This window comes from Lactuca sativa, chromosome 6 (assembly GCF_002870075.4).
Source record: "Lactuca sativa cultivar Salinas chromosome 6, Lsat_Salinas_v11, whole genome shotgun sequence".
NCBI classification, from domain to species: Eukaryota; Viridiplantae; Streptophyta; class Magnoliopsida; order Asterales; family Asteraceae; genus Lactuca; species Lactuca sativa.
The window spans coordinates 91,379,554-91,406,352 of NC_056628.2; the positions used below are offsets into that span (position 1 = coordinate 91,379,554).

Below are 26,799 nucleotides of genomic sequence, written 5' to 3' on the forward strand. Positions count from 1 at the left end.
TAAACCTTTAAGTCACCCTTTACCTACCTTGTTAAGTCCAAGTTAGTGTGCCGGTTAACCACACACGCTCCACCAACGACTTAAACAAAGTGTAAAGTGTAATTTCATGGATTAGCACCTTATTCACATTTTTCCTAAAGTAACTAAGATTGGGAATTTAATAAAACATTTAGTTACTTTATAATATTCATCATACTTTGAATGAGAATTTATAAGTCCTTGTCTTACCCGTTCGGCTAACGACCCTCCACCAGTCAAGCAAGCGGTGGGTGAGAGTGGACACCCATTAAGTCACCATTTTATAGGCAACAACCTTATACCCACCTTATAGACCGGCTTCGTGAATGAGGCGTACTAGCGGTAAGACGACTTTGTTCTTATACATATATATAATTATTAAATCATAATAATATAAGTATAAGGGTTGAATTTTAACTTTTAAAATTCTAAGGGTTGGAACTAAAGTTTTAACTTAACTTTACTTGTTCCAAAACTTGAGGGCAAGTTTTGTAAACTTTCAAAACTTTTCATATCTTGTAACTTATGAGTTTAATAGAGTAATAAAATGAAGACTCTTCATTTTTCTAACTCTTGTGTTCTTTTAATGGTTTTCAATCCAAGAGACTTTTGGTTTTCCATAACTTGAGAACAAGTTATGGACTCCATTAAAACACATTATGATCAAGAATTAAACTACCCCATAGGTTACAAATAATTCCTATGATCATCTAAACTTCATAAGAACAAGAACATGAATATGAACACTTTCAAGAATCAAAATCACATTAAACTTTGTAATTTTGATAACTAGTTGTTGTAAATGAATTAGCAAAAACATTACACTAGCTAAAACAAGTTTTCAAGTACCAAAACAGTTTAGGGTAATGTTTCCAATCCATTTCCAGCAACTAAAGTCGAAAATCTGCACTCTGTCGACCCTACTCGCCGAGTAGGTTGAAGATACAAGTGAACTCGACGAGTCCCCCCATGGACTCGCCGAGTCCATTCGTCAGACAGCAAGTTTTTCGACTTTTTCCAACTTTTAATCACAAGTATCAAACAAACAGACCTAGGCTCTGATACCACTGATGGGTTTTGAGCATTCTAACACTTCCTAAGTGTACATGCAACCCTAATAAACCTTGGATCTATGTTTGTCTAAGATACATGCAAATAATTATTTTTCCAAGGCTTATATCCTAACTAGCATGGCATGGGGAACTTGAATCAAATAAAGCTAGTAGAAACACTTACCTTGTAGTTGTAGTTGATTCCTTGGAGTTTTAGAGCCTAGCACCAATAATGTGGATGCCTCAAATGAAAGTCACAAATCACCACAAACTTGGAACTTTGAGAGAATAGTCACACTTCTCTTGAAATCGGCCCTCACCTCAACATGTGTCAACTAGTGTTCACTCACTTGATTTCAAGAGCCAAAGCCTCCTTTATATAGTGTGGTGGATTAGGGTTACATCCATGTAAACCCTAATACCCATGTCTCTTCATTTCCATGAGATCCATGGGTTAAAGCTCCATGGAGTATCCATGGACTTCTCCATCCAAGCCTAGCCCATTCCAAATAAGCATAAGCCCACACTATATAAATATAGAAGCCCATATTTAATTAGTAATATCTTTGATCACTAAATTAATCCTAGATTAATTATAGATCACTACTAATTAAATAATATGATCTTATATTAATAAATTAGAACTTATAATATATTAATAAATCATAACTTGTACTATTCTCAAATATTATCCATAAATTGTTCGGGTGAAGTGCAACCCAAATGGACCATGCCGGGTCGGGTCAAGTATATACCAAATATAGTTATGGGCTTAGACACTATATCCAACAATTATATGTTAGTGGGCGAGGCCCTGTGACAGGCGAGGCCTAAGTGAAACAGATTTGTATCCGAGCGGGGCTCGAAGCCAGGCGGGGCCTGGAGCGGCGGGGCCGTTGTAGCGGGCGAGGCCCGAGGTAAGGGGCGAGGCCCAGGATAGCGGGCGTGGCCCAATACGTGCAGTATGTGGTTATGCATGGTATGTGGTAGGGTGGGGAACTCACTAAGCTTCATGCTTACGGTTTTCAGTTTTGGTTTCAAGTACTTCCGGTAGCGGAGGGAAGAGCTCGGGGTGATCGCATGGCACACACCATAGTTTAGACAGCCTGGGAATGTTTACTCTGATAACGAACATGTATTTTGGAAACTAATACTCTGTTTATGTTTTGAAATGATGAATTTGCTTAAAGTAATGTTTTATTAAAAGAAATTTTTAGTCTTGAATTTTGGGACGTTACAGTGGTCCTTGCGAATCAAGGAGTTGTCTAGTCATGGCATTCACCCCATCATAGAATATCAACATCTCTTGCTGAATCTTGAGGTCATGTTGAGAAAAATTACTTAACAACCCCTTGTAGCGTTCTCATGCCTCGTATAATGACTCCCCCGAATTTTACTCAATGTTGGCAATCGCCTTCTTGATTTTAGAGATTTTGGAGGGTGGGCAAAACTGATCTAGAAATTTCTCACGCAATTGGGCCCATGTGGTGATTGTACCAGATGGAAGTGCCTTCAACCAGTCTTTTGGAGCTCCTTTGAAAGCGACTGGTAACATCCTTAGCAAAGCTGTCTCCCTTGGGATATTAGGAGTATTTAAATAATCCGCAATATCATTGACCTCGTCTAAATGCTTGAAAGCATCCTCATGATCCTTCCCATAGAATGGGATATCCTTGAATGCAGTAAGGATATGTCCCTTTAACTCGAATGTTGCATTGGCAGGAATCGTAGGATGTACTAAACCCGACCCCATATCATCTTGAATGCACTTCTTGTAATCCCCCATGGCCATCTCATCAATGTTCGTCATTGCGTTCTCCAGCTCGTTTTCGAGTTCACTAGTATAAAGTCCAAATTATGTTTCTGATTCATACTCAGACTCGTGTGGATTAAGAATTTGATTGAAGTCTTTAAACTTGCTCTTTGAGGTTGAACTTGATTCTTCCGTTTTCTTTCCTAACTTCCTTGAAAAGGTTGATTTCAGTTCTTATAAAGGCGACTTCTTATTATTCTTTTTGTGCGGCGTAGACTCCGGATCTTCAAGCGGTGGCACCAAAGGTGTGTTGGATCATCTGGTCATGAACTCCTACAAAATAAACAAAAATAAAAACATATAACTGAACTAAAGCAGAAAAGTAAACCAAAAACTAAAGAAAATCAGAATTCACAAAATCCACGTCGTGGAAGGGTGATCCACGTCATGGGTTCTGTAAAAAAACTATATGCTAAAAAAATAACTTTTTGCAGATTTTACCCCACAAAAAGGATCAATTAATCAAGAGCAAATAAATAAACAATAACTAAGCCGTTCCCCAGCAACGGCGCCAAAAACTTGATGTGCACAAAAGTACCCACTAATTTTAATATTTATAACCTAACAAACTTAGACTAACTATGCACCTATAGGCAGTCTACCTAGTCAGATTATAGTATAGCTTAGGTAAGTCGGGTATCGATCACAGGGAACGATGTTACTAATTAATCTACTTGCTATCAAATTAACCTAATTATTAACAAGTTTAAAAAGGGTTTTATCTGATTTTACAAGATCAGACGAACTTAACTCAAATTCAATCAATAAGTAAAAACACTCTTATCTAGTGCGAATCCACTTCGTCCTTATGGCTAGCTAATAATTATGGATTATCAAGTTGGTTATTATTATATGAGTAATTTAAGTCTAACTTTACCAATAATTAATTAATTCATGTAAAACTATGTATGGTCACACACAATTAAACACATAACCAATTATGATTATGAATATGATATGTAAGATTTATTATGCAAACACAATTATAGTCATAATCTACGTTCTCTAGCACAGCTAAATTTATTTACTTTAATTACTAACTAAGATTGGTCAATCCTAGCTTTAACAATTTAATGTTCACTAAATCACTAAGTAAATGTTCACTAAATCACTAAGTAAACAAGTTCATGCAGTTAATGGTCACTAAGCTACACAGAACATGAAATTAAGCAACTAAAGAAACAAACATAAGCATGTTAGGTAACGATAAATCAAACACAAGCATTTCACCAACTAAATAAATCCATGTAAAATTAAGCTATTCATAAGTTAGAAGCTTCATCTAACTAGACAAGAGTAGCTAGATTCAGCTGCTCATAATAGCAACTAACAAACAAACACAAACTAAATAGGCAAGCATGTTCATAAGTATCAAATAAGTAAACTAAATTATGAACCTCTACTCCTTTGGTGTTGAAAACCTTTTTCCAAAACTTCTCCTCTACTAAAAATCGTATTCTGGAAACCCTCCAATCAGCCAAAAGTTCTCCAAGTCGTAATGGCCAAGAGTATTTATAATATCTGAATTTTCACATGCCGCGTCGTGACTAGAGATTCACGACGTGATCCGTAAGTAATCCGTATTCGCCAGGGACTCTTTCTTCGCGTACCTATCTTCTGGAAAGATCGTGACCACGTCGTGGCAGGAGGCTCCACATCGTGATTTCGGTTGAATCCGTGAATTTCTTCATCTTTTGTACTCCAAGTCTCCAATGTTCCATATATTGTCACTTCTGGTCCCTCTCTTCGAAAATGCTTTATTTTGGCTGCAAATAACATTTTATCCTTATAAGTACCATAATTATACGCAAATAACCAAAATATTAATAAAAATGCAGATCAATATTGCCTAAAACTATGTATAAATATGACAATATCAGCGTCACCCGCTTATCCCTCTCAATGTTTAAACTATTGCATGTGATAAGCATTTACTATAGTCATGTACTAGTAGAAGATGTAGACTAGTTAAATATTATAACTTTTGTAATTAGGGTATAAAGTTCTAGGAAGTTATGTAATATATAAAACTCTGTAAAAAATCTTAATAGTTAGTTTGTATCAAGTCTTTTGATTGATATCCAGTCTTTTGTAGTAAGACCATTTATATAAAATATGTTTATGAATATGCATGTAGCATGTTTGGAGTAATATTATTATGAAGGTGTTAGAGAAATAGTGGTTCTTACATCTCCTATCTCTATAGTTTCCTCTTGCTAGCTTAGTTGTGAACCATTAGAGGCACGGCGTTTGTGGTGCTTGCTTCCAAAAGATCAATAAGAGGATTTCTAGTTGTTTACAATAACAACTAAAAGGTATGTAACCCTAAACCTTCTTCTTTAGTAATTTCGAAAATTACCTAGGGTTCCTAGGTCTCTTATTTTGATGTTCATAGTTATAGGTTCAATAGTGAAAACATAGATCTTGTTTTAGGTTGCATGCACACTTAAGAGTTTTAAATTTGTTTGGTCATGCCTAAAATCCATCAGTGATATTAGAGCATTTGGTTTGTTTTCAATTGAATTTGCTATAGTTGTTGAATTTGATCAAAATTAGGGTTTATGCCAATTAAACCCTAAAAGGCCACAAATTTCGAAAGTTGATTAGGGTTTCTTGCCCCCTAAGTTTCGAAATTAGGGTTAGGGTTTTGAAACCCTAACCCTCCTCCCCAAGAAATTTGAAATTAAGGTAAGGGTTTGAATCTCTTACCTTCCTCTCCAAGCAAGATTTCAAAAATGTTAGGTTAGGGATTTTTTAATTTTGGTAATTATCTTTTTACTTACCTTAAAAATAGATAATTAAAATTGGATAAATCTTATACCTATTTTCGAAAATTTAAGAGTATAAGTATTAGGATTAAATTAATTGATTAATTTAATAATCCTTATTTGATTTAATATAATTAATTAATTGTTAATTAATTGATAATTATTAAATCAATTGGTTTGTTTTTTAAATTTAAATTAATTATTTAATTTTTGAAGTTTAAATATAAACCTAGTATTTTGAAAAAAAAAAGGTTTTAAAATACACCTTATACTATATATATATATATATATATATATATATATATATAACTAAAGTTTTAATAAATACTATATGTATAAGGCTAAGTCATTCGAACCATTAGTACGCCTAATTCACGAAGCTAGTCTATAATGGGGGCATAAGGAAACCGCATATAAAATGGTAGTTGAATGGGTGTTCACTCTCACCCACCGCTTCTTTGATTAGTGGAGAGTCGTTAGCCGAACGGGTTTGATAGGAAAATTAATTCATTAAAATTATAATGTTATTTAAAGTAACTAAACCATTATTTTTAAAATCCCAATCTTAGTTACTTTAGGAAAAATGATAATTTGTATGTTAACCCATGAAATTGCACGTTATACTTTATAGTAGTTAGTGGAACGTATGTGGTTAACCAACACACTAATGGTGACTATAAAGAGTAATAATGGGCATCTCGAAATTATCATTGATTAATGGAGCATGTGTGGTTAACCTGCACATTAAAATGAGATGGTAAATGACATCGAGAGTGTCAAGTTAATTTGCATGGTTATTCACAACTTGTTTGTGATCATCGGTATCCCATTTATAAATGAAAGAGCATAATTTGAATGCCATTGAATAGTTTCAATAAATATCAAAAGATCTAGGAATTTCACTTAACTTGATTTCCTTCAAATTTAGTTGTTTGTTAGTGGAATTGGTAAATCGTCATTTACCTACCTTTATAAAACTTACAATTAGATTACGACATCCCTTTTCTAAGTTGTGATTTTTTAGTTGGATCCTAGCCTTAATATTTCATTTTGGGTTGTTATATTTAGTAGCTCAACCCATCGTCGTTGTCTCATGTTGAGCTCCTTCTGGTCAAATATGTGTTGAAGGCTTTTGTGGTCTGTAAAGATAGTGCTTTTCGTACCATATAGATAGTGTCTCCAGATCTTCAGAGCAAATACCAGTGCTCCTAACTCGAGAACATGTGTAGTGTATTTGACTTCGTGTGTCTTAAGTTGTCTTGAGGCATATGCGATGACCTTTCCCCGTTGCATCAGAACACAACCAAGCCCTTGGTTGGATACATCGCAGTATACTACGGAATCTTCTACCCCTTCTGGGAGGGGTAATATAGGTGCGCTGCATAAGGCTTGCTTCAGCGTTTGGAACGCCTTTTCTTGTTTCTCTTCCTAGTCAAAGGTCACACCTTTCTGGGTCAATGTAGTAAGTGGTTTCACGATCCTTGAGAAGTTCTATATGAATCTGCGATAATAGCCGGCGAGGCCTAGAAATTGACGGATTTCCGTAGGCGTCTTGGGTGCCGACCAGTTCTCGATGACTTTGATTTTGGAAGGGTCCACGTGAATTCTAATCACGTGACCCAAGAATTCGACTCTTCAAATCCAAAATTCGCATTTAGAGAACTTCGCATAAAGTTTCTCTGCTCGTAGTGTTTCCAAGATTTATTGTAAGTGTTGACTATGATCATCCTTACTATGTGAATAGATAAGTATGCCATCGATGAATACTATCACAAATTTATCTGAGTAAGGACGACACACCCTATTCATTAAGTCCATGAATATCGCGGGCGCATTGGTTAATCCGAAAGACATCACTACAAACTCGTAATGACCATAACAAGTTCGGAAAGCTGTTTTGGCAACATCTTCCTCTAACACTCGTAGCTGGTGATACTCATATCTTAAGTCAATATTTGAAAAATAGCTTGCTCCTTTAAGTTGATCAAACAAATCGTCTATATGTGGTAGAGGGTATCGGTTCTTAACGATAAGTTTATTTAGCTCTCGATAGTCGATGCACATACGGAACGATTCGTCTTTCTTCTTCACGAACAAAACCGGTGCTCCCCAGGGTGAGAAATTTGGTCTAATAAATCCCTTGCTGAAAAGTTTGTTCAGTTGACCGGATAGTTCCTACATCTCATTGGTGCTAGTCGGTATGGCGATTTGGTTACAGGAGTAGCTCCTGGAATTAAGTCGATTTTGAACTCGACTTGGCGTTATGGAGGTAATCCTGGAAGATCTTCGGGAAAGATGTCGGGAAAGTCGCAGACTTCTGGGATGTTCTTTAAGTCATTCACATTTTGGTTCATGTCAACCACATGAGAAATGAACGCATGATATTCCTTTCGTAAGTACTTTTGGGCTTGAATACTTGAGATGATTCGAAGGTTCGTACCTGGTTTGTCGCCATAGATAACTAAGGCTTCGCTATTCGGTAAATTAAGATGAACGAATTTCTCAAAACATAAGATGTCAGCACGATGAAGACTCAACCAATCCATGCCGATAATGACGTTGAAACTTTTGAATGAGACCGACATGAGGTCGATTGTAAATGAATAACTATCTAGAGAGAGGGTACATCCTATGTATATATCGTTAGTGCTCTCAGTCTTCTTGTTAGCCATTTCTACGGTGAACATTTCTTTTAGTGATTGTAGTTGTTGTTTAAGTAAGTGTGCAAATGTTTGATTCACGAAACTCCTCTCCGCTCCACTATCAAATAATACGCATGCATAAGAGTTATCGAGGAGAAACGTACCCGTGACCACTGTAGAGTCTGCCATGACTTCTTCATGGCCAATAGCCAAAACTCTTCCTACTCCGCCAATATTCCCCGCCTTTGGGCAGTTCCGTTTGTAGTTCCCAACTTCACCGCACCAGTAGCAGGTCTGGCCTGCTCTAGTACCAGGGACCTGGGAGATTGGTCTTGCAGGTGCCTTACAGAAACGGGCAGTGTGCCCCTTCCTGTTGCAGTTAGCACAATGCATCTCTCGGCAGGGTCCATTATGATGGAAGTTGCACTTGCTGCATTTTGGCAGACTCCCAGCGTCTTGCTTTGCTGGTGCAGGGACAACAGGAGTTGTTGCAGCATGAACAACCACAATTTGTTGTTTCTTGGCAGAGGTTTGTGCCGATTGGTTCTTCTTCTTCTTATCCAAAAACTTCCTCTTGTTATCGTTTGTTTTGGTCGGTTCTGGGACAGCAGGGGTAGTTGCTTGAGGACGGACTCCATGGTCGATAAGTCTCTATGCTAATCACTTGGCACTGTCAAATTTAGAGGGGTTCAGAGACAACACGTCCCCCTGAAATGGAGGTACCATGCCCCATATGTACCTATCGATCTTTTTGCCTTCCGTGGGGACCATCCTGGGACATAGAGCCACTAGATCACTAAACCTAGTCGTGTAGGCTACTATGTCAGAACCTTTCATAGTAAGGCTCCAAAGTTCCTGTTCAATTTTTTGAACTTCTCCCCTCGGGCAATATTCCGCTATCATAAGATCCTTCAGTGTCTCCCATCCCATTGCGTTAGCCACTATGAGAGTAAGTGACTTGACATGGCTATTCCACCATGTGAGGGCCCTGTTCGAGAAGGTGCAGACATCAAATTTTACTTTGCTTCCTTCTAGGCAGGAGCAAATCTCGAAGATAGACTCCGTTTTCTCAAACCATCGCGACAGAGCAATGATTACCCCAGTACCATTAAAGGCCTTGGGTTTGCAGTTGGTGAAGTACTTGTATGAACACTCCTTAGGGTGTCCATGACTATCATATTGGGTAGAGTTAATACCCGTTCCACCCCCGCTAGTACCCCTAGCGTTGATTTGAGTTAAGGCTGTTGTTATAGCCGCAATCACTGCAGCTGGAAAAACTACAGGGTCGAATTGAGGTAGAGGTGGTGGTTGAGTTTGAGTTATTGGCGGATTGCACCTGTTTGATTTATGAGGAGGCATCTTTCAACTATAGGTTTACAAAGATGAAGATAATTGTAAGAATTCAATAGTGAGTATAATGAGAGTGTTCCCTAAACTAATTCACCATAGTTCAACATGTAATTGTTTGCAATAAAGATCTACCACTAGAAAGATGAAAGAATTTGGATAGAGATTTTCCAAGAGAAATAGGTGCCTGCCAATATCATTGGTATTATAGATGTATAGAGCTCGAGAAAATTGACCTTGTAATAGGTCTACAACATACCAATATAAAAAAAAACTTTGACGGCACAAGGACCTAACAAAACTTAAAAGTTCAAGGTCTAAACATAAGTAGGAAAATAATACTAGAGTCTAAAACTAGACTTAATATATATCCAAAAGAGAGAGTATAGTATGCTCTACTCGCGAGAAGTGTTGTTCTGGTTAGTACTAGATTCTACCTTGGATTCAGCTAAGTGATGTTATGTTTCCTACACACGCCTTTGTAATGCAACTTGGCTCTATCGAAGATCCCTAACTTCGGATTGGCTAGCATTCAGTTCCATCTGTATCACATCAGTGTGAGTCCTTGTTAACTCCTGGTCATTGGTTAGACAACGAAGACGAACTGTGTTGACTCCTGAGTTAGCACGAATTTCCATGACTTGGTCAATGGTTGCTCTTCCTTGTTCAACATCGCGAGCAACACGACAGACCAACATGGGGAAGATTCTGTCAGCTGAGCCTCCCTCGCTCAAGTTGTAGAAGCTTCGGTTTCCATTGTAAGGAGGTGGTTGTCCCTGTTCGTGACTCCACCTTCCCAAGTTTACTGCCCACAGAGGCATCGAGCCTTGAAAATCCTATCGAGGGTTAGGATTTTAGGCAACTTGAGTTGGATTATAGACCTCGGGTTCCGAGTCAGAGTCTTCTTTAATCTCATCTTCGTTCTCCTCCTCAGAACTCTCCTCGAAGTCTTCTTCTTCTAGGGCTACCGGGTTATCTTCTTCTGGACCAGCTTTGAGCCATCCACCATTCCCTTGATCGGGAAAGTACGGGTCTCGCAGCAGATGAAATCCAGCCATGATATCTAAGCGAGATTAGGGGTGTAAGAAACATATAATAGATGTATTACTAAAGGTATTTATAGGATGATCCTTAGCGGTTATTCTATACTTACGTAATGCATATCAGCTATATATATAACTAAAGATAGAATAAACCTTCGAATAAGTGATCAAACTCTAAGACCACAACCAAACAAGGAACATGAAGTAAAGCGAAGATCACATGTTCTAAGTATATAACATCTTGGTCACATATAACCTAAGCGTATCCACTCAGCAACTATAGACCTACTAGTAAGGGTCGTTTTTAGTTTTCACATAAGTAATTATAGTACAGCAAAATACTCTTATAGTATTTTAAGTATATGTTATGTTCTAGTGTTTCTTTGTAGTAGAGTTGGTAAGTTTTTAGACTTGTTGCAACACCGCAACCATTCCTTTGCATATGCTAATCACTTATCGGATATATATAGTTGATCAGGCTATATCAATCCCAGACCTGATTATATATCCCTAAGTCTACCTGTGATGTTCAACAATCACAATACTTTTGTTCTGTTCTAGTATGACACTGTTCTAGTATGAATGCATGTATGTATACTTTAGTAAAATATTTTATTATTTAAAAAGTATAAATCTTGGTCAGAGTGTTTTAATCCCAATGTGTTTATACTTGTATATCTTTTATGGGTTGATATACTTAGTTCATTATAAACAATGCTCTGATACCAATCTGTCACACCCCCAAACCGGGAACGGCAAAAACGTTCAGGGGCGGAGGATGTCATGTACAGTAGCATAACAATGCACAATAGTAAAACAAGCAACAACATCCATTGCATTAATAGAATAGTCAATACACGTGTGTTTTGTGAATAGTAGTATGACACCAAAAATGTAAAGCAAAATATAAAAAGACGAGTCTTGAACATGCTCCGTCTTCTCAAAACCTGATCCAGTGTACCTGTCTACTGCATTTGTTTCGTGAAAATGTTTGTATTTGTTTAGTGAAAATGTTTGTATCTGACTAGTGAAAATGTTTGTATCTTTCCCAAAAAATCCTATATTTTTTGCATTTAATGAAAAGTAGTCTTCTACCAAGACTCAACTGTTTGTATGTTCTGTTCTCTTGAAAATAGTATAAAATGTATGTTTGTACTCGAAATAGTATAAATGTATGTTTTCCATATTTGTAGAACTATATTTACTCGAAAAATATCATGCATTTCTCATGTGAGAATATCACTGTATGAATGTAATGGAAAATGAAGATTTACCGTAGTATTGTATAAAATACACTACGGATGCATTAACTACCTTAAAACCAAATTGTTAATTAAGGTTAAAATGTGATTAGGTTATAACCATGTTCGATAGACTAGTATAAAACACGACGTTCTTCAGGCGTCGAAAATGATATGACATTTGTCACCCATAGACCTGCAGGTCCCACTATAGCTAGCAGCAAGGTGTGGGATGGTCAATCCCGTATGAATCTATACACAAACTCACGCTCTCCCTCCAGGAGACTCTGGTTACAAAATGTGACATATCAAGAATATTGATATGCCATGAAAATAGTATCTCACATTTTAGTTGTCTTGTTCTTGTTATAGCATGTAAGTTCCTTCTTGTTCTTGTAAATGAATAGTATAATTTGTAATGAATAGTAATAGTATGTATGTATCGACTCATATATTGTTTATCTGTTCTAGAAATAATATGTAGTGATCCTCTAAACTATACCTGTTATAGTTTACTAGTATGTTTGTCTGAATTGTTATTGATTTGTAGAAAAGACTCAATTGCCCAACATATGCAACCGAGTTAAGTATATTCCTTGAAAATGAGGTTTAATATTCAGGCATATATTTAGCAAGTATAACTATGATTTAACCGACAGTTGGACTAGTGATCCTACCCTAAGCCCACAACCAAACAAGGAACAGGAGTTACGGTATTTAGCAATAGTCCTAAGTCCGTTAAAGCATACTTATACATAAATATGTACACGAATATGATTTTGATATAAACAAAAATCTAAAAATAGTTTAAAAGAGTTTTAAAGTGATTTTAAAAACATTTGAGCATAAGAAATCTTTTTGTTTGTTTGTTTCCACATGTAAATGATTAACACAATTATATTGTGCTCTACTTGTATTCCCCCCTAAAAAGCATTTAAAAATGTAAATTGTAGGGGTATGAACTCACCTTAAGTGAGTGATTCGATGGACTGTTCGATGTAGGATGTTTTTCCACAAGTTAGATCCCGAGACAAAACCAAGTCCTAAAGAGCAATTCACGTGACATATTGGCATGAAGTTAGTGAATATTGATGGGTTTTAGCCATAAGAACATCCTGTGTGCTCATGCAAACCCTAATGCTTGGATCTAGGTTTCTCTATTGTACATGCAATTCATCCAAGACTTTAAACCCTAGATCTAACATACAATTAATCATATTAACATATGAATGGAGTTTAGATCTTACCATGATTGTTATGTAGCAATAACAATATCAAATCCTTCTTGTAATGGCTTTAGAAAGCTTAGAGTTACAAGTGTCACTCCTTTAATGGCTCACAAACACCAAGAGCAAGAGGATGAAGAATGATAAGAAAGGAGGCTGCCCAAAAACGTCCAAAACCCTATAGGAACTCTTATTCACGTTTTTGGGGCTTAAGGGTACTATATATACATGTAGGCTATTAGGGTTTTCAACTAGGAAACCCTAATCTGACTGCTTAAGCCCTAAGCAGCCCATGGACCCTTTTAGAATATCCCTTGGATGCTTTCTAATGGGTTTCCCCATAGAATTCGTCCAACCTATTATTCCAAGGTAATTCATAGCCCAAATGCAATTATCTTATAATTACAGTTCCAGTCCCTTAAGTTTAATTAATCTCTTTTAGCCACAAAATTAATTATCAATTAATTCTTGACTAATATTAATTAAACAATATGATTTCTCCTTTAATATATTATTCTCATAATATATTAATAAATCATAATTAATCATTTCTCTCCATAATTCATCCTATCAAGTTGCTTTGGTGAAGGCAACCCAAAAGGACCATGTACCATCGGGTCAAGTACATACCAAAATAGTTATGGACTTAGACATTAATCCAACAAATATAACCTTAAAGATGTTAAGGAAACATCTTAGGATGTAATTAATACTTACAAAAGAAGTGATAGAAGCGAAATCGAGTGACTGCTAGGAGTTCACGGTTGACTTTGGTGTTTATGGCCATAAACGGTTCATGGCCACTTGAGGATTCAAGTGTTTTCGGCTGTAAACTCAAGTGTGTGATCTTGGTGTTCTCGGTGAAACCAAGGAGATTCAAGGGTTTACAACTGTAAACCCCAAAATGAAGGGTGTTTGGTCGATGAAAATAAGAACACCAGATGCTCTTATCAAGATTTGAAGGTGAATCAAATGATCCTCGAATGATAGTTGAGAGAAAACTAGGGGTTTTCGGTTGAAGATCTTGAGAGAGAAATCTTGAGTTTCCGGCCAGAAGTTTAGAAGTAAGGAATATCTCAGTTAAACATATATTTATATGGTAGAGTTTGCGGCCCGAAGGAGTTCCCGGCCGCAAACCGAAGGTTCACGGTCCGAAGCGGGTTCACAACCGAGAACGAGGTTCTCGGTTGCAAGGCGTTTACGGTTGCGAAGGGTTTTCGGTTTTTGCGAGGCTCCTCAGATTTTAAGTGTTTTAAATTTCAAATTTCTACAACACTTTCAACTAAGTGTTTTAACATGTAAATGCTATTAATCTAACCTTATGATTACATCAAAGGACTTTTATTGGATAAGTTTGACTTTAGTTGACCAAGTTTGACTTTTACAAGATTGAAATTACGGGTTGTCACATACGTAGCCTAGGCAACCAACCCTCTTCACCATATGGAAACAATGATGTATATTGCAAGGGCATACAACTAGGATGAATCTTACTCATTGGGCTAATCCTGACTTAGAATAGATGATAATATCATAAACAACACCGACAAAGTCTATTGGATTAGGTGTCTAAACTCACAACTATAACTGGTATATATTTGGACTGATAGTATCACGGTTCTTTTGAGTTTCCCTCAAAACTAGCCACTAGACAAGATGACTTTTGGAGAAAGGGGTTGAATTTATTATTTGATTAATAAATTGAAATAAATGATTTGTTAATATATTATGAGAATAATATTAATTAATATTTAATCAGAAATTAATTGGAATTATTTTTTGGATTAGAAGCACTAATTAAAAGTGCAGGGGATAAAGTGCAATTGTTAAATAGTTGAGTAAGAGGTTCCATAACCTTCATAGGGAAGGAGGTGGACGATTTTATGAGATAATTATAGAGTTTCTAGAATATCTCATATGGATAATTACCGAATTTGAAATAATATTATTATATTCAGATTAGGGTTATCTAGAGCATCCTTGGTGCACTATATAAAGGCCTCTATACCCTAGGATTTTTCCATTCAAAACCTTCAAGAGATAGCCAAAAATCTCATTTCCCCTCTCCTCTCCCCTTTCCCCTCTCTCATCCTCTTGCTAGTGTTGGGTGTGAACCACTAGAGACATGTCATTTGTGGTGCTTGCTTTTTAAGCTTCAACACACACAAGAGTTTCATTGCTATTCTTTAAGAACAATCAAAGGTATGTTTTCTAACCCTAGATGATAATTTCAAAAATATTATAGGATTCCTAAGGTTTCCCAATTGATGTTCAAATGTTGTTTGTTCAATTAGAGAAAACATAGATCAAAAAATTATAGTTGCATGTACACATAGGTTTTTGTTTGTTATGCTCAAAACCCATCAAAATCATCATCATAAACAATTGCAATCCAAACTACCAGGGACCGATAACCCATATCTTCTACCGGGACACTATTAAATAGCCGTACAACATAAGAATCCAAGTTCATTGATTGAACCATCCCTTTCTTCATTTTAAAGGTACGAACATACTCATTATATATATATATATATATATATATATATATATATATATATATATACCCAACATATCATTAAAACAATCCACAACATCTGTAGATAAAAGCACACCACCTTCACTCCAGAAAGAACAAAGTCTATTAGAAAGCTCATTATCAGTGTCACACATATACAACTGCAAAAAACAGGGATGATCACTGTCTTGTGGACACGACGATCCAATCCAATGGGAAATCTGACCAAACACCTTGAATACATAAGGTCCATGACCTTTATTGATTGCCTCATCCAATTTGCACTTTTGCACCAAACGATGTCATAACAAACATGGAATTGTATGCCCTTATATTATGCATAAACTGATAATTCTCAAAGAAGTGGGAAAACACATTAGGTGGAGCAAGAGGATATGTAAGAACAACAAAACTTGATTTACAACACTTGGTATAAGGTTAATGATTAGCCCGAGATAAATACAACACCCTTTCATGAAACCAAAAAACGCTCCACAAAATTCACAGACATAGGAAAAATTACCACAATTGTAATACATGGGTAATACAAATACGTCTACAAATAATGATTTTCTTCGTGAACGACGAGACGCTGTTGCACTAGAAGTAGAACCTCTTTTACGTTTATTGGGAATCATTGTACGAAAAAAGGAACATCATTCACAACACAACTTGAAAACCATAAGAACAACTAAAGACAATAGAAACCATAAATAACATACCCAAATTCTAAATCCAAACAGAGGCCTACTTATAGATTGAAGTCGGCTCTAACCCGGTCAAAAGATGCAAAACCACAAACCGCCAAAAGACAAAACTGGACACTATTCATAAATAACATAGCTATTAATAGTATTAATAATAATATAATAGGATATTGTAAAAAAACAAAATACAATGGCATAGTAAAAATTTTATTTAACTTTTTTGTTTCCTCTTAGAAGTGGACTTAAATATGGCAAATCAAACTTGCAGTGCCAAAATTGTCAAAAACAAAAGTTCAAGGGGGTATAGAATAAAATCGGGCCTAGATTACTCTGTACTTTGCCCCTCCCCAAAGAAATCGAACCAAAAACACGTATCAAAACTCTTCTCCGGTATCCAAAACCCTAACCTTGGATCCAGACCTCTTCGTCTCCATTTGATATAATCGAACTAATTCGACGGTGACTGTGTGTTAATACTGGTCGGTGTAACAATGGCGGCGACTATGGTGAGCTCCGCAGGCGGTCTTTTGGCGATGCTTAACGAGCCGCATCCGTCTCTCAAGCTTCATGCTCTCTCAAATCTTAACGCCTTTGTTGACTACTTCTGGCCTGAGATCTCAACTAGCGTTCCAATCATGTAAATATCACAATCCTTGTCATCGATTATGTAATTTTGATACTTTTGTTCTTTTTTTTAGTCTTTGAGTAGAGATTTGTAGCCGATTGGTTTCCCGCCTGTGTTAAGAGTATGAAAAATGGATTTTATGTTTTGTTATATGCTTGGAGCTTGTTAAATTTACAACCTGAAGTCAATTTAAATCGACTTTAGGAAGAGTTTTGTTTTAATATAATGTCCATTTTCGCTTAAGAGAGGGATCATTAAGTCTAAATTTCTAGTTCGTCTTGAGTTATGCAAGTTCATCCCAAGTTAGTTCTAAAAACCTTTCTTATTTGTTTAGAGTCGTATGTTTGATAAGCATTTGCCATTATAATCCTATATCACATGGAAGATGGATGTAGAAGACAAAAATGCCTCTTCCAGGCCTATGTGTTATGGAGATTGGATGTTGGTCATGGAACAAAGGGGTTTCCATGTTTTTTTTTGTCAATATATCAGTTTTTTTCGAGGAAAACTTTAGTATAGCTTAGTAGCTGAAATTTATAATGGAGCCAAGGCCATATGTAGCTAGGTAAAATAAAGCACTGAAGACAACAATCTAGCAGTGGAAAGTATACAAATAATGTAGAAGTCTTGTTGAAGAATCAAGAAAGCAAGTTGAAGTAATAACTTAGTTTATTAAAGTACTTAGTAGGAGCAGTTTCCTTAATCACTATCTGAAATCAGTTTATTTTATTGAGTAATCTTTTCGAAGAAATCAAGCGAATGGAAAAGGTGAAGTGGTATTGGAGGGTGATAAATATGGTTATGTCACTGAAAATTCAAGAAAAAGACCATTAACCACACTTTGTCTAAAATTTAGTTAGCATCTCCTCATAAAAGAAGTGAAACTTGAGTTTTCTAGGTCCTTTAATGCCATGTATTTTTCAAGTTCATTTGATCTACCCTCCATTTTGCTCTTTTGTTTAATTCCATTAGAAAAATATTAATGTAGTTTTCTCGAATAAATTCATTGACATGTTTACCCTTTTTATATCCAGAGAGAGTTTATATGAAGACGAAGAGTTCGATCAAAGACAATTGGCTGCTTTACTTGTTTCAAAGGTTTGACCTATTTTCATTTTCTTCTGCCATAATATTGCTACTAAGTTTTTTTATAAAGATGAATATGCTTATCTTTTGGCTTAAAGAAAATAATGCTTTCCAATGCTTTTGAAAAACCTATATGATATATTTTGCTCCCTTATATCTAAGCCTCATGAATGGACATATAATGTGATTGTTTTTATATGTCAAAAGTAAAACATCTCTTGCCTCTTTTGTGTAGGTTTTCTATTACTTGGGAGAGCTTAATGACTCACTATCATATGCCCTTGGAGCTGGCAGTTTATTTGATGTTTCGGAGGACTCAGATTATGTTCATACTCTTCTTGGTAAGTGTTGTCTTATGACAACTGACAACAATTTTTATTCCTTGAAAATGCCATTGACTGCTTTGACTTTTTATTTTCTCAGCCAAAGCTATTGATGAGTATGCAACTTTGAGGACAAAAGCAGCAGAATCAAAGGAAGATGCTTCAGATGTAGACCCCAGGCTTGAAGCAATAGTTGAAAGAATGCTTGATAAGTATGTATGCTTTTACTTCTTGGTTTAATTTAACAGGTTCTCTAGTCTCACTTTTTCTTTTCACTCTGTAATTTTTAAAGGTGTATCACTGATGGAAAATATCAACAAGCAATTGGAATGGCAATTGAATGCCGAAGGTTGGATAAACTTAAGGAAGCAATCACAAACAGTGATAATGTTCATGCCACTTTGGCATATTGCATGAATGTATCCCATGCATTTGTCAATCGCAGAGAATATAGGCGTGAGGTAAATTCCTAAATCCCAAACCCTAATTTACCCCTACTACATGCTTCTATTTACACATTTGACACATGAATATATGATGGAATATGATCAGGTGCTTCTTCTTCTTGTGAAAGTATATCAAGATCTTGCATCCCCAGATTACTTAAACATTTGCCAGTGCCTTATGTTTCTTGATCAACCGGAAGGCGTTGCAAACATACTAGAAAAGCTTCTAAGATCTGAAAACAAGGATGATGCAATGATGGCTTTTCAAATTGCTTTTGATCTCATTGAAAACGAACACCAAGCTTTTCTTTTGAGTGTAAGGGATCGCCTCTCAAGTCCCAAACTAAAACCTGAACAGCCTGTAGTCACTGAGACAGATGCTGCTCAAGGAGAGGACACTCAAATGGCTGATGAAACCACCCAAGCTCCTCCTACCCCTAGTGTACCTGAAACAGATCCATCTGAAGTAACATATGCTGAAAGGTTGACCAAAATGAAAGGAATCTTGTCTGGTGAAACTTCCATTCAGTTGACTCTACAGTTTTTATACAGTCATAACAAGTGAGTAACCTTTCCCCTTTCCCCTTTTCTCATATTATATTATTATCTATATCTATTATTACGGTTTCTTGTCTCACCTTTCTTATAACTTTCTAAATAGGTCGGATCTTCTTATTCTCAAGACAATAAAGCAATCGATTGAGATGAGAAACAGTGTTTGCCACAGTGCAACTATATATGCTAATGCACTTATGCATGCAGGAACAACCGTGGATACTTTCCTAAGGGAGAATCTGGTAATTTCACTATATCTACATACTTCACTCATTTTACTACTATAATTTCTTTACACATATTAGTAACTGACTTACAAATCTTTAGTCATAATAGCAACAGTGCAATCCCTAAAAAGAACATTCAGATTTATGAGCAATTTGTAAATGTTTTATGTTTGGATACGATTTCAGGATTGGTTAAGCAGGGCGACAAATTGGGCTAAGTTCAGTGCGACAGCTGGACTAGGTGTTATCCATGGAGGCCACTTACAACAAGGAAGATCACTAATGGCACCTTACCTTCCACAAAGTGGGGCGGGTGGTGGTGGTGGTGGAGGTGGTAGTCCCTATTCAGAAGGAGGTGCACTTTATGCTCTTGGTTTAATCCATGCAAACCATGGAGAAGGCATCAAACAGTTCCTTCGTGACAGCCTTAGGAGTACTAATGTTGAAGTTGTCCAGCATGGCGCTTGTTTAGGCCTAGGGTTAGCAGCTCTAGGGACAGCAGATGAAGACATTTATGATGAAATAAAAAGCGTCCTCTACACAGACAGTGCTGTTGCAGGTGAAGCTGCAGGTATCAGCATGGGGTTGTTGATGGTGGGGACCGCTAGTGAGAAGGCAGCTGAGATGCTTGTGTATGCTCATGAGACACAGCATGAAAAGATCATAAGGTGAAATCATTCACAATTTACAATTTACAATTAATCAATAATATGTTGAATGATTTTGGGAAATGTTTTTTGGAGTGTAGGGGTTTGGCTTTGGGGATTGCGCTTACTGTTTATGGAAGGGAGGAGGAAGCGGATACTTTGATTGAACAGATGACCCGCGATCAGGATCCGATATTGAGGTATGGAGGGATGTATGCCTTGGCATTGGCGTATAGTGGGACAGCAAATAATAAGGCTATTAGACAGTTGTTGCACTTTGCTGTATCGGATGTTAGTGATGATGTTAGAAGGACTGCTGTTTTAGCTCTTGGCTTTGTTTTGTACTCTGAACCTGAACAGGTTGGATTCCCTTTTTCTCTCTACACTTTTTTTGTTCAAGCCAAATTTATATGGGCAGTGTTTGAGTCTTTGATGGAATTGGAAGTTTAGATTTCATTCAAAATATATGGAATCTAATCAGATTTCTTCAAGTTCTCTACTTGATGGATTTCACTGTTCATAGGAATCCAAAAACTAAACTTGCTATTTTTTGCTTCAGACTCCACGTATTGTCTCCCTGCTGTCGGAATCCTACAACCCACATGTCCGCTACGGGGCAGCCATGGCTGTTGGCATTTCCTGTGCTGGCACTGGTCTAAGTGAGGCCATATCTCTGCTAGAACCTCTCACATCAGATGTAGTTGACTTTGTGCGTCAAGGTGCTCTCATTGCAATGGCAATGGTAATGATCCAAATCAGTGAAGCCAGTGACTCCCGTGTAGGGGCATTCAGGTAATTTCATCTTTTTTTTTCCCAAAAATCATATTCTTATTTCTGATGTAAACTTTTTAAAAACAGACGCCAACTGGAAAAGATCATTCTGGACAAACACGAAGACACAATGAGCAAAATGGGTGCTATTTTGGCCTCCGGAATCCTGGATGCCGGAGGTAGAAACGTGACAATCAAGTTACTTTCCAAGACAAAACACGACAAAATCACTGCAGTTGTTGGGCTTGCTGTTTTCAGCCAGTTTTGGTACTGGTACCCTTTGATTTACTTCATTAGCTTAGCCTTCTCCCCTACTGCTTTAATTGGGCTCAACTATGACTTGAAAGTCCCACGATTTGATTTCTTGTCACATGCCAAACCCTCCTTGTTTGAGTACCCCCGCCCCACAACTGTACCTACTGCCACGTCAGCGGTCAAACTCCCCACCGCTGTTTTGTCCACCTCAGCAAGAGCCAAGGCTAGAGCTAGCAAGAAGGAGGCCGAAAAAGCTAATGCTGACAAGTTATCAGCTGCTGACTCATCTGGTTCTGCTTCGGGGAAAGGAAAAGCTTCCGCTGAAAAGGATGCTGATTCAATGCAGGTATGTATTTAATATTTATTTTATTAGGACGTAATAAAATAATAAATTAATCCTATATTTTTGACTCAATAAAGTCATAAAAAGTCGGTATGTAAGATTGCAAACTATAGGGACCAAAAGTGTAGTTACTCGTTTCCTGCAAATTAGAAAGTTGATGGACCAAAAGTGTAATTTTGGAAAATTAAAACTACAGGGACCAGAAATGAAATTCATGCAAACTAAAAACTTCATGGACCAAAAATGTAGTTCTGGAAATTTAAAACTATAAAAGTGTCTTGTTTATTTCCTTGCAAATTAAAAAGTAATCGGACCAAAAGTGTAATTCTGGAAATTTAGAACTACAGGGACCAGAAATGTAATTTATGGATATTGAAAACTACAGGGGCTAAAAGTGTGATTTGGTGCAATTTAACAGGTGGATGGTGCTGGTGGGGAGAAGGAGAAAGAGAAGAAGGCTGAACCAGAAGCAAGTTTTGAGATCCTAACAAACCCAGCAAGAGTAGTCCCTGCTCAAGAGAAGTTTATTAAGTTCCTAGAAGACAGTAGATATGCTCCAGTGAAAGCAGCTGCATCTGGTTTTGTACTTTTGAAGGACCTTCGACCAACTGAACCGGAGGTCTTGGCTCTAACCGATGCACCGACATCGACCGCATCAACCGCTGCGGGTGCACCGGCAACCACACAACCGGGCGCAGCCATGGTTGTGGATGATGAACCGCAACCACCACAACCCTTTGAATACAGCACGTGATGATGATATGATGTTTAGTCGGTTGGTTTGTTTGTTTGTGACTTATTGGAACTAATGTAGACGTATTTTGTGTTTGTTTTTTGTTTAAGATTTTTCATATATATTTTTTTTTCTCCAAGAATTTGACATTTGACATTTATCTTTATATAGATTTTATTCCATTTGGAAAGCAGTATGGTGTTTGTTTATTATTTTCGACCTGTGAGTTTGTGACTACACCTTTCACAACCCGCTGACTGATAATTATTATCAAGATATTAAACTCTGCAATAATCAGAAGATTATGGCAAACTCATTACATGTATTTAATCAAATATACAAATATTACAAGCGAGACAAATTTTACTAACCCTCCTAACAATTTTCCAAGATTTGACCTTCGAAATCTTCTCCAGTATTTTTTTTGTAGGCCATTTTACAGGTGCCACCCTTTAATAGGGTGCGAGCTTGTCTATTTTAAACATTTCGTATTTAACATTTTGTTAACTTGTTTAGTATACGAGTTTAACAATTAAACATATAATTTTAATTTATTTGTTTTGCATGTTTTTTTACTAATAATTTTTACTTATTTTAGATTTTAAATTCAAATAAACTTTTTTTTTGATCATTTGTATTTAACATTTTGTTTTAATCAACCCGCAACTAGTATGTTAATATAAAATTGATTTACTACGTTCATATGTTAGTTATGTTTTGGAACTAAAGGTGCCCATATATTAATGTAAAATTGATTTGACTACATTCATATGTTATGTTTTGTAACTAAATGTTGGATGTTTTTTTTTTGAATGGCTGAAAGATTTATATAAAAAGAAGTTAGTGCAAAGCTAACAAAGAATTACATTGAATATGATTTAAATTCCAAGACATTTTGCTAATGCTATTTATTTATTTTTATTTTTATTTTTTTAATTTCTATCCACAATACAGTCAATCAATCTATTAATCAACTCATTGTTTTTAATATTTAGTCAACCACCACATAATGGCAATAATAGCCTCAAGTACCTCAATTTTTTGCTTTGGTTAACCGAGAAGCTTCAATCTTAGTGACAATATCATTAATAGCATTGAATTCCCGAATGGTTAAGGCACACCATTATGAATCTCCATAAAGACGACGCCACATGACACAAAACAAACATGCACATCAAGTCTTCCATATCCGAGTCACACATAACACAAATAAACTCATGGAATATCAAGATCTTTCTTGTCAAGATTAACCCGAGAAGGAAGACGGTTAACCAAAGATGCCAATAAAACACATTAATTTTGCAAGGAATAATCTTAAAACATCTAGTAGAACAACATAGGGGAAATGATACTCTAGACCCACAAACTTTCAAGAATTAGTCTAACAAGTACCCTAAACTTTTTTTTTGTTGCTTTATCGGGGCATAAAGTGGATGTCCACTTGTTTTTTTTGTCACTGCTACCTAATATAATAGGTTTCATAAGGCTAAAGGGTGTGGTGATTTTTTGCCAATGGTAAAAGTATGCCATATAGGCGTCATGTAAGTTTTTACCATTTTTTCCACAATTTGTCTATGAGTGGGGTGTGATAGATGTTTTTTTTTTCCTACCACTCTTATGTATTTTCCTAATGCATAAAGCACAAGTTCATAATGCATAATTCATTCTCCTCACTTATTATTCTCTCAACAGTAAAATGGAGCGAGAAAACGGTGAAAATGTGCCGATGGCATAATACCGCCGGCAAAAATAACATCACTGCGCTGTGTTTACCGTTGGTAAACTGTCCACTTAGGTTTGACGATGGCAAACAATGCATGACACCATTTAACCTAAGCCATATCCGTTTATTTTATTTTATTTTTCAATTTTTTTGGTGCATTGCTCCAAACACAACCAAATACCGTCTACCAACGCCTGACCAGATACACACTCTCCATCTTGTCATGTTATCTTCTCAATTATCCCATTAGAAACTATACCGCTACCGACATTTTGCTTCAATTTCTCCTATTCTCTTCCCCTCGAGTGACACCACACCACCATCGATTTCACCTATGCCTAACCCCCATTGCACTCGCCGACCAAACCTCCGCCGATTCCATCCTTGTGAATCACCACAACCCTTCCACCAGAAACAACATCATCCTCTCTCCTCCTCACCTCTCGTCCCCCTGACCCCTTCCTTATCGGTGAATGCAATTTCCTTCAGCCGTTGGTAGTTGGTACATTGCATCATTGATGATGGAACTAAGATATCCCTTAAGTGCGACGCAAATTGCCATGTAGGACATGACATGCCTAAGTAAGAAGCCCAATGTACCGCCACAATCAACTCAAATCCCTAGGGTCTTGTGTTTTAGGCATATTTAATGATTTTAACTTTAAGGTTTTGTCATTTTCACCACCCTCCGTCTCAAGTGAGTCCTTGAGAGAAAAACCTAGCCCCCCATTCAATACTTATGATTGATTTCTTTAGGTTTTCTCACGACGTCCTATATAGGACAATCATTAGTGAGGTTTTGGGGTTGTTCATCCTTATGTTCATTGTGGCCTCATTTGATTGGTGCTTAGGTATTATGTTCTGAACATCATAATTTTCGTTTAGATTACTCCCGTTAAGCACTAAATATGTAGAAAAATAGCAATGACTTATTTTGCAACAAAAAAATATTTAGGACTAAATGTATAAAAAAATATTAATGACTAAATGTGTACAAAGTAAGAGATATATTACCTTATTAAGTCATTTTTCCCGGTTTATCTGGAGTAGCCGGTCATAAGGACTGAATGTGTACAGTTAAACAAGTTGAATGGGTAAATATGAATGGAAAAAAACTCAGTGATCAAATATATACAAATCGAATAGTATATTACCCTTTTAAGTCATTATCCCTTTTACATTTTGCAACCATATAACTTGTCTATTTGTAGCTTGTATTTTCAATTTTTCATAGTAGTTATGATTGATTTTCTTATTACAAGTTTAAGTATGATAATTCGAAAAAAAAATCACTCATGTAACACCCATAAAATTTGAGCCAAATTAAAACTTTTTAATACATTTTAAAACCATCAAGTTATTATAGTCTGTTTTCAAAATAGTTTAGACATCAGAGTATCCCTAGAATCAATTCATAAGACCATAAAATATGAGGAGTTGTACGATCACGCCTTTGCCTTCCTGCGATCATCTGATGTACCTGAAACAATAAACTGAAATTGTAAGCCCGAGAGCTTAGTGAGTTACCCCAAAATACCAACACCATACAATATAACCATATCATATAACCAATACAGAACAACATGCATAATAAGCCATCAGCCTCACTGGACCGCCTCACAGGCCTTCAGTCTATATGGATTGTTCTCCGAGCCTTTGGCACATCTGGACCGCCTCGCAGGGCCTACATCCTATCCGGACCGCTCGTCGGGCCTTTGGTCTGACTGAATCCCTTTGCAGGGCCTTCACGTTAACCAGACCGCCCTGAGTATATTGTCCTCCAGCACAAAGCAAGACTGTCTCAACCTAACCCCAAATCAAACAAGCATGTGTACATAAATATCATACACTTGCATATATATATATATATATATATATATATATATATATATATATATATATATATATATATATAACAATCATACCAATCTAACAGATCGCCAATCATAACATCATATAACTAGGATACCGACCTAACCAGGTCACTAACATAACATCATCCTTTATACCAGGATACCGCTATAACAATCATAATAGCATAACAACATCCTATCTACCAGGATACCGATCTAACAGATCATAACAGCATACAAGCATACTATAACTAGGATATCGATCTATCCGAAATCTAACATAGCAACCATCCTAAACCAGGATGAAATCTAGCATATCAGTAACATATCAACCATCCTAAACCAGGATGTAATCTAGCATATCAATAACATAGCAACCATCCTAAACCAGGATGTAATCTAGCATATCAATAACATAGCAACCATCCTAAATCAGGATGTAATCTAGCATATCAATAACATAGCAACCATCCTAAACCAGGATGTAAATCATAAAGGGTCGGCCTTGGTGCCGTAGACCTTGTTGATATAGTGAGGATAATGTAACTCCCCGATTCTCAGGTAATTCTTAAACAAGATTCATTAGAGTAAGCTCTACTCGACGAGTTGGTTAGCCTACTCGTCGAGTAGCAGCGGGGTGGGATCGCATGTTAAGTGACCTACTCGACGAGTCCATTCTGGACTCGGCGAGTAGGAGCTGGCAGTGGAAACCCTACATCCCGGGGTTTGCACCTCTATTTAAAGGAGCCTTAGCCTCCTTTGGTCTCTTTGCAGTCTTTGAGAGCCCCTTAAAACCCTAATTCGTGTGTGTGCCTTGGTGTGGGTTTGAAGCTTGGA

At 36.6% G+C, this 26,799-nt stretch overlaps 1 protein-coding gene and 1 non-coding gene across 2 annotated transcripts; both read left to right on the top strand.

The window, feature by feature from the left end:
• The first annotated feature begins 2,389 nt into the window (after positions 1-2,389).
• Positions 2,390-2,496, top strand: LOC111895962 (small nucleolar RNA R71). The gene has a single exon (XR_002851733.1). It is a non-coding gene; the product is annotated as a small nucleolar RNA R71 (small nucleolar RNA).
• A 14,224-nt stretch (positions 2,497-16,720) lies between these two features.
• LOC111895916 (26S proteasome non-ATPase regulatory subunit 1 homolog A) lies at positions 16,721-22,579 on the top strand. The gene is made up of 12 exons (XM_052764676.1): positions 16,721-17,012; positions 18,035-18,098; positions 18,322-18,427; positions 18,510-18,621; positions 18,702-18,870; positions 18,962-19,416; positions 19,517-19,652; positions 19,824-20,305; positions 20,386-20,644; positions 20,844-21,076; positions 21,143-21,656; positions 22,072-22,579. Exons 1-12 carry the CDS (start codon positions 16,867-16,869, stop codon positions 22,405-22,407), a joined length of 3,012 nt encoding a protein of 1,003 aa, XP_052620636.1. The 5' UTR covers positions 16,721-16,866; the 3' UTR covers positions 22,408-22,579.
• The last annotated feature ends 4,220 nt before the right edge of the window (positions 22,580-26,799 follow it).